Here is an 8,900-nt window from a genome sequence, read left to right on the forward strand (position 1 = left end):
AAGCTAACGGCTGGAGGAAACAGTAGCTAAGTCAGTAGATGCCCATTCCACAGGCGTGTAGAGTAAGGTTCTTGGAGGGAGGTGGGTCTGGGAAGAGCAATGTTAGTTGTCAGTGTTAAGAGCAAATAAAAGCCGGGTGTGGTGGCGCACGCCTTTAATCCCAGCACTCGGGAGGCAGAGGTAGGAGGATCACCATGAGTTCGAGGCCACCCTGAGACTGCATAGTGAATTCCAGGTCAGCCTGGGCCAGAGTGAGACTCTACCTTGAAAAACAAACAAAAAATAAATAAATAAAAATAAAAGAGCAAATAAAGTCAGTGAGGACACGATGACTCCAGGAAACTTGAAGTAGTGAACAGGGACGGGCTAAGTATCATCCACACTTGGGCTCGCGAGATGGCTTAGCAGTTTAGGCACGTGCCTGCAAAGCCACAAGACCCAGGTTTGATTTGCCCAGGACCCACGTAAGCCAGATGCACAAGGGGATGGATGGATGCGTGCGTCTGGAGTTTGTTTGTAGCTGCTAGAGGCCCTGGCATGCCCTCTATCTTTCTCTTAAAATAAAGAAACATTCTTTTAAAAAATATGTTCACACTTGTCATGGGGCCTCGGAGGCGGGTGTACCTGCCCAGGTAGGTGACAGAGCTGTCAGGCTAGGTCAGACTTGGGAAATACTCCACCCACAGAAGATTTCATCCTGAAGCTGGATTTAAGGGATATAAATATCTCCTTAAGTCTTCACTAGGCACCTGCTGTTTGCTTTGGTATGGAAGAAATATATCTAAGCCTTGAGAGTCTGAAGCTAGGATCCTGAATCCCTGGTTGTTTGAGGCTGATATTGGGCCCACTTTCCTTTGTTAACCCCATACATAGGTCTTTGTGGACTGGCCCAATGTTCAAGGAAGGGAGCACCCTGATGTTAGAAGACCTTGGGGTGTCTTAGTGCCAGCATGTTTTTTTAATCTAATTTTTCAGTGTTTTATTAAGTAGAAACTTTGTATAGACACAGCGTGTGTTGGTACCATCATTTCCCTCTCCCCTGCCCCCATTCAAGTGAGGGCCCTCCTCAGTGGGGTTGCTGGTGTTCCCCATGGGGTTGTGGGTCATGAGTTGAGAGAGCAGCAGTCAGTCGTTGTGGGGAGGCAGTGCCTCTAGATATTCCCTCTCACCCTGTGGCTCTTAAAATCTTCCTGGACCCTCTTAGCATTTGTTCTTTTTATCTGTAAAGTTAGGAATCTCTGCTGGCTGTGACTCAATGATGCCTAGGCTCAGCTAGGTATGGGTGAAACCGAGGAAGGGAGTCTGCATTTCATTATCAAGGAGCTTCTAGTCTGGTTGATGGATCAGAATTGGCTTCGGGTAACTTTGGAAGCAGCCTGGGTCTGTAGGAGGCCAGAAGGATGGGAGATAGGGAAGGAAGGAGGAATGATTGTCATCTAAGAAATGGATTAAATAGTGCCAGGTGGGCTGGAGAGATAGCTTAGCGGTTAAGCGCTTGCCTGTGAAGCCTAAGGACCCCAGTTCGAGGCTCGGTTCCCTAGGTCCCACATTAGCCAGATGCACAAGGGGGCGCACGTGTCTGGAGTTCATTTGCAGTGGCTGGAAGCCCTGGTGCGCCCATTCTCTCTCTCCCCCTCTATCTGTCTTTCTCTCTGTGTCTGTCGCTCTCAAATAAATAAATAAAAATGAACAAAAAATATTTAAAATAAAAAAAAAATAGTGCCGGGCGTGGTGGTGCACCCCTTTAATCCCAACACTTGGGAGGCAGAGGTAGGAGGATCACCATGAGTTCAAAGCCACCTTGACATTACATAGTGAATTCTAGGTCAGCCTGGAATAGTGCGAGACCCTACCTCAAAAAACCAAATAAAAGGAGGAGGGGGAGAAGAAGAAAGAAATAAGGACTGAGCTCCAGCATGCGTCCCATTGAAGCGTCAGGCAGATGGCCCAGTGGCTTGAAGAGATGTTTCCACAGAGCCTTTTACTGTTCACTTCTTATAAGAGAAGGTAGAAGATGGGTTTCCTATCTTGGTGACTGCTACGGGTGTGGAAGGGCTGGGGGCTGTGTTGTCATGCTGAGGATGAAATATTGGGCCCAGTTTGTGCTAAATACATGAAGCCACACCCTCAATTATTACAGGAGATAAAAGGTAGATAGAGCGCACCCCTTTAATCCCAGCACTCGGGAGGCAGAGGTAGGAGGATCGCCATGAGTTTGAGGCCACCCTGAAACTCCATAGTGAATTCTAGGTCAGCCTGGGCTAGAGTGAGACCCTACCTCTAAAACCCCCAAAAAAGGTAGGTAGATAGGGAGAATGGGTGCATCAGGGCCTCCATCCACTGTACATAAAACTCCAGATGCATGCACCACCTTGTGCATCTGGCTTACAAGGGTACTGGGGAATTGAACCTGGGTCCTTAGACTTCACAGGCAAGCACCTTAACTGCTCAGCCATCTCTCCAGCCCCAAGAAGGCTTTCCTACAACAGCACCCTGAAGCTTTGAGGCCCTTCTAAGGGGATTGTTGGGCAGAAGCTCTGGAGACTCTTGGCTCTCGGGTTTTCTCAGATCTGTAGGAGTGGGTATGGGAAGGGGGTTGACCTGAGCTCCCAGCTTTCTTCCTTACAATATATACTCCCTCTGTGTGTCTTGTGTGTCTGTGTGTCTATTCATCGGTGTGGGTGTGGATCTATAAACGTGGTTTTCCTCTGTCTGTGTGTCTCCACCTCACTGCTTGTCTGTGTTGTGGGTATGTGTTTGGTTGCGGGTCTGTATTGCGTGCTGGGCGGGGCGTGTGTATCTGCGTCTGGGTGCTCATGCATCTCTCCGCATGGGCTCCGGTGTCTGTGCACACGTCTGGCGTCTGTCTCTGTGTGTGCACGTGCTCCTGGGTCTGCAGTGAACAGCGTCACGCTGGCCGTGAACCTGGTGGGCTGTCTCGCGTGGCTGATCGGAGGCGGGGGAGCCACCAACTTTGGCCTCGCCTTTCTCTGGCTCATCCTCTTCACACCTTGCTCCTACGTCTGCTGGTTTCGGCCCATTTACAAGGCCTTCAAGTAAGTGGTTGGCGCTCACCCCAGTTCCTAGCCCCCCTCTCTGTTTGCTTCCCCCACCCCTCCACCGACTCACCTTTCCTTGTTTACTTTTGGCTAGGATGGTGCAGTGGAGCCTTCCTGGGAGGTCCCAGGAAGGGCTGAAATGGGTCCCTCCCTCACTTTTCCTTACCCCCTCAGTCTAGCCCAGGATTATCTGGAACTCACTCTGTATCCCTAGGCTGGCTTTAAACTCTTTATTTATTTATTTATGTTTATTTTTATTTATTTTTATTTTTTTGAGGTAGGGTTTCACTCTAGTCCAGGCTGGCCTGGAATTCACTCTGTGGTCTCAGGGTGATTCTTCTACCTGTGCCTCCCAAGTGCTGGGATCGAAGGTGTGCGCCGCCATGCCCAGCGGCCTTGAATTCTTGATGAGTTCCTACCAGGCACACCTGGCTTCCAGGCCTGTTTTGATCTTCTGCTATCACCTTCCCTGGGAGGCTGCTTATGAAGTTTGGCCTAGGGGACTACCTGTCGTGGTGGAACTGCCCACCTTTGTACCATTGGGGCTGGATGATTTGGTGCTCAAAAGACCCTTTCTTTTCATGGGTCAGTGAGACTAGGCATCCAAGAACCACTGATACTGTTCATGGGTTAGTGATGTCACTCAACTCTGTGCCAAAGGGAATACCCCCACTAGTGGGGGTCTGAGTGCCAAATATGCTTTTTAATCTTTGTCTCATTGGGACCATATATACCAGCTAGGATGTCGTGATACCAGGAGAGTATACATCTCGATGCTAATGGGGTCTGAAATCTCTTCGCCAGTAGGATCATCTATTTATGTGCCAATTAACTACTATCGTAGTGCCAGAAGGCTTTTCTATTTCCGAGACTATAGGACCATCTTTCCATGTTCCAGTGGAGCTAGCTGCCCTGGTGGATGGGGGTGGGGGGTGGGGTGGTGAGGAAGGATCATCTATCCCTTGGAGTTGGGTTCATTAGTGTCTGCCACATTACAGTAAAGGTTGGGAGATCCCTCACTTGTACACAGGTCCTAACCCATGCAAACCTCCAAAGATCTGTGGGTGACGGCTATCCCATTATCTTTGTTGGCTGGGCTTTGGGGTCCTGAGCCTGGCACCTCTGCCCAGGTGACCGGGCCGTCTTCTCTGCTGCAGGACGGACAGCTCCTTCAGCTTCATGGCCTTCTTCTTCACCTTCATGGCCCAGCTGGTCATCAGCATCATCCAGGCTGTGGGAATTCCAGGCTGGGGCGTATGGTAAGGGATGGAGGACAGTCCAGGAGCTTTGAGCGTTGTGCCTTGGCCGCATCCTTTCATAACCTCTGTGTACTAAAGTGCCTTGTCTGTAAGGACAGTATGGGTGACTGGTCATGGGGAGAGTGAGAAGACTTGGGATACTACAGTGGCATCAGCGGGCAAGGAGAATGGGACAGTAGTGTCTGGGTGGCCAAGGAGTGTCAAGCACTGTCAGAGAGCCGGGAGGTGGGCTGGGAAGCTCTCCTGAGCCTTGGGGGCACAGTCCACGGGCTTTCAGTTAGAGGGACCCTCTGCAGCTAGTGGTATGGCTCCTCCCTGTGATAAAAGAGCTGGTCCCTTGCTCCAGTGGGGTGGCTTCCGGGCACCCTTCTCCCACCCACAGTTGGCTTCCTCCCATAGCGGCTGGATCGCCACCATCTCCTTCTTCGGGAGCAACATTGGCGCAGCGGTGGTGATGCTCATACCCACCATCATGTTCACCGTCGTGGCTGTCTTCTCCTTCATCGCCCTCAGCATGGTACGTGGCCATCTTGAGATCTGGGAGGGACTAGGATCTCAAACCAGCCTTTCTCCACGTTACCAGAAGATCCAGAGGTCCTCCTCCATGTCACTTACTCTCGAGTTGCCCAGTGGATTTTCCAGCTCATGCACAGTGCAAGGGTGGAGAGGAGAGGTTGGTTTTTCACAGGAGGATCCTGGCTGTTTCCCGGATAGGCTGACTGTCTCATGCTTTATTTTTAACTTTTTTACAGCAATAAAAATTAAAAATATATTATTACTTTAAATATTCACTCATTTCCACATGCATATTTATGCTTTTCACTAATTTTTGTTCTTTTCGGTGATTCTGTACATCATTTGCCTTCTGTATTTTTCATTTTTTTTCCCTTGAGACTGTCTCTCATGTAGCCACAAATCGGCCTCCAACTTGGGATGTAGCTGAGGATGGCCTCAAGCTCCTGATTCTGGATCTAGGAAGATAGCTTACTGGGTAAAGTGCTTGCCTTGCAAGCATGAGGACCTGAATTCAATCCCCATAATCTGCGTCAAAAAGGAGTGGGGTTGCATGATTGGAGTAATAGCACTGGAGGGGAGCTGGAGAGATGGCCCAGTGGTTGTAAAGCCTAAAGATCCAGGTTCGATTCCCCTGTGCCCATGTAAAGCCAGATGTACAAAGTGGTGCATGCATTTGGAGTCGTTTCCAGCAGCTAGAGGCCCTGGTGTGCCCATTCTCTCTCTCTCTCTCTCTCTGTCTCTCTTTGTCTCTCTCTGCTTGCAAATAAATAAAATTAAAAACAAAAAAACAAACAAAAAATACTAGCACTAGAGAGGCAGAGCTAGGCAGATCTCCATGGCTTGCCGATCAGCAAGTCTAGCCTACGTGTAGCTCCAGATCAATGAGAGACCCTGTCTCAGAAAAGGTGGACAGTGTTGCTGTCTGAACTTCACACACATGTGCGCGCACACACACACACGTGCATTCTGATGTCATTGGAGAACCTTAAATGAACCTTTAATATTAAAATTCATTAGAATATTCAAAAAATAAATAAATAAAATAAAATCTTCATCCTTCTATCTCAAGGGCTTGGGTTACAAGTATGCATTACGGTGCTCAACGCCCGGTCTATTTACACTTTCACTGTGTGGTTTCAGGGTGGCCTGCTCTTAGCCCAGGCTGACCTGGAATTCACTAGTCTTAGGGTGGCCTTGAATTTATGGCAATCCTTCTACCTCTCTACCTCGAGTGCTGAGATTAAAGGCATGCACCACCATGCACGGCTACAGAGAGAATGGGCATGCCGGGGCCTCCAGCTGCTGCAAACAGACTCCAGACGCATGCGCCACTTCGTGCTTCTGGCTTTACATGGCTACTAGAGAACCAGATTTGGGTTGTTAGGCTTTGCAGGTAAGCGCCTTAACTGCTGAGCCATCTCTCCAGCTGCTTACATATCTATTTTTTCTTTGACCAATTCTCTCATGCGCTTTTCTTCCAACAGGTTCATAAATTCTATCGGGGCAGTGGGGGGAGTTTCAGCAAAGCCCAGGAGGAGTGGACCACGGGAGCGTGGAAGAACCCTCACGTACAACAGGCGGCGCAGAACGCAGCCATGGGAGCCGCGCAGGGTGCCATGAACCAACCGCAGACTCAGTATTCTGCCACCCCCAACTACACATACTCCAATGAGATGTGAGCCAGTCAAGCCCACCAGGAGGCAGGGCTGGGGGCCAGTGGGACAGGGGGCTCAAGCCACATCATCTCTTGTGGTAACCAAGCAGGGTTCCCCCCTTCCCCTTTCTCCTTACCCCCCTCCCACTTTGTACAAAGAATCAGAGTTATATATATATATATATGCATACACACATGTCCTGTCCCCTGCTCCTCCCTTTTGGGCTCTGCCCTTGGCACTCCAAGAGCTATGGACTGCACGTGGAGCCGGCCCGTGCATTGGTAGCTTTGTTCATGTCCCTTTGTGAAATAGTACGCCGTGGAGGTCTCTTGTCGTGGTGCTAGATGTATGTTTAGAACTACACCTCCCCTCCACCAGGCTGCCCCCTCCGACCCTGGCCCAGGGACTCCTCATGGGGAAGGGGGAGGCACAGCCGAGAACCCGGTGCCCTGTGCTGCAGGGTGGCGAGCAGAAGCTGTTTCCACCTCTGGTCCCACTGGAAACAACAGTATTTAGATCTTGGGGAGGGTGGGAAAACATGGGGGATGGTCCCTTGGTCCTTGCAACCCACCTGGGACCCCTCCCTTCAGCCCCCTCCTCCCCGTGTTTCCTCGCTGCTGTCAGATTTCTTGTGCTCTTGCCCTTCACCCGGGGTCTCTCTCACCTCCCGTGTGGCTTTTCTTAAGGCTAAGTGTCCCACTTGTATCTGCTTCAAGACCGAGCCCAGATCCCCATGTCTGATCAGCTTTCTAGTTTAAGGGGAGCTGAGGCAGCCCTGATAGAGGACAGGCACCCACTGAAGAGGGAGGCAGAGCCCCTTCGGTACGTGACTCTCCTAGGGAGCGGAAGTCCAGGGTTGGTTGGTCTCCTTGGTTCTGACAGCTTGGCCTGACAGCAGAGCAGGCTTTTCTTTCCCCTCCCCAAATACCCCCTCCTCTTCTCCTAGATCCACCTTGAGCCACTCAGCCTTTCTTGAAGAACTGGTTGTACTAGGCAGTTGTCAGGTGTAAAGGCCCCATTGGAGCACAGGCCATGGAAATCATTCTAGGTCCCTGGAGGAGGTCTGGCTGGCCCTACCCTACTGGGGTGTCTGGTTATCTCTGAGTGACCACTGGGTTCTTGGGTGGAGCTTCTGTTCTGTTTGGGTATAGCAGAAAGGTCAGGGTTAGGCCTGGAAGGAGATGAGAGGGGACCTCACCTCTCCAGCTCCACTTGTCCTTGGCTATAAGACACTTTCAGGGGAGCCATGCCCAAGCCCAGTCTGAGCTACAAGCACAATGGCCTGAGGAGAATTTATGGTTAGGCGGGAAAGGAGCAGGGGAGGACTCTGGCTTGAGTTTTTAGTTTAGTGTTTTTGTCCCCAGTTCAGAACTACGGGGCTTGGTTCTTGGCCTTTCCTCATTGTCAGAACCCTCTTCCTCTTCAAGGCAGTGGTCTTGGTCCTTGGGACTGTTCTTTTCCAAGCAGTGGGTTAGACAGCTCTGTGTGAAGCCCGGGGGTTGGTTCTCATCCAAGGACCAGCTGCCTATATCTTACCCTCCCTTCCTCCACAGAATCCCACCTGAGCCAGGTGGGCTGAAAAAAACAGACCCTACTTGGGTACTCCAGGCTGACTTTATCTTGGAACCTAACACCTTGGGTTTTCAGATCACTTTGACCTTTGACTCCATCCGCTTCTTCCCTGTAAGAGAAGCGAAGAGCTTCTGGAAAGTTCCTTTTCTAATGCTCTCTTAGGCCCAGGCCACAAAGTGAATTGGTTCTCTGCCATGTTCTCTCTGAAGAGCAGCTGCCATAGCCCTGGGTACCCTAAGAGACCCTAAGACTAGGCCCTTCCTCCTCTTCCCTCCTTCTGTCCCCAGATCTCCAACTCCCTTTCTCTTCATCCCTCTGGGAAGTTCCAGGAGGGCTGGGATCCAGACGCCAGCCTAGTAGCCAATGCCTGTTCAGCATTACCTCCCATTGGTTTCCCACCCTACCTGCCTTTCCTCTTTCCTGGCTCAGACCTATTGGCCATCCCTGTTGCTGCCCTTGGGGAAAGCCTGCTATCAGTGTCTGGCCCAGCAGTTTCGGCCCTGGAATGCTGCATCTCCAGGCAACTATGCACTTTCCTAGGGAGGGGACCAGGATGAGAAACAGAACTGGGAGCAGATTCATCTCTGCTGGATGGTTGACTTGCGGGGGGTGGGGGTGGGGCTGGAGGAATGCCTAGTCAGTTCTGGGGACCTCCTGGTCTGCAGCCAACCAGTGACTTTTTGTTTTGTCTTATTTTTTGCATTCTCCTGGTATCCACTGCCCCTCCTTGCTTCTGGGAGATACAACCATTCCTTACCTGGCAGTTGACCTGCCTGAGCCAGTGTGTCTGTCTGTGATAACTGGATGAACCATAGAATAAAAGGGAACATTTGACCCTG

At 50.8% G+C, this 8,900-nt stretch overlaps 1 protein-coding gene across 1 annotated transcript in view; it reads left to right on the forward strand.

The window, feature by feature from the left end:
• Scamp5 (secretory carrier membrane protein 5) overlaps nucleotides 1–8,900 on the forward strand; it is a 30,085-nt gene extending 21,185 nt beyond the window's left edge. Inside the window, exons 4-7 of the mRNA XM_045160191.1 lie at nucleotides 2,900–3,056; nucleotides 4,217–4,318; nucleotides 4,718–4,835; nucleotides 6,319–8,900. Coding sequence (XP_045016126.1) covers nucleotides 2,900–3,056; nucleotides 4,217–4,318; nucleotides 4,718–4,835; nucleotides 6,319–6,513 — 572 coding nt within the window. The 3' untranslated portion in view covers nucleotides 6,514–8,900. The remainder of the gene's footprint in view (nucleotides 1–2,899; nucleotides 3,057–4,216; nucleotides 4,319–4,717; nucleotides 4,836–6,318) is intronic.

Source organism: Jaculus jaculus, chromosome 10 (genome assembly GCF_020740685.1).
Source record: "Jaculus jaculus isolate mJacJac1 chromosome 10, mJacJac1.mat.Y.cur, whole genome shotgun sequence".
NCBI lineage: Eukaryota > Metazoa > Chordata > Mammalia > Rodentia > Dipodidae > Jaculus > Jaculus jaculus.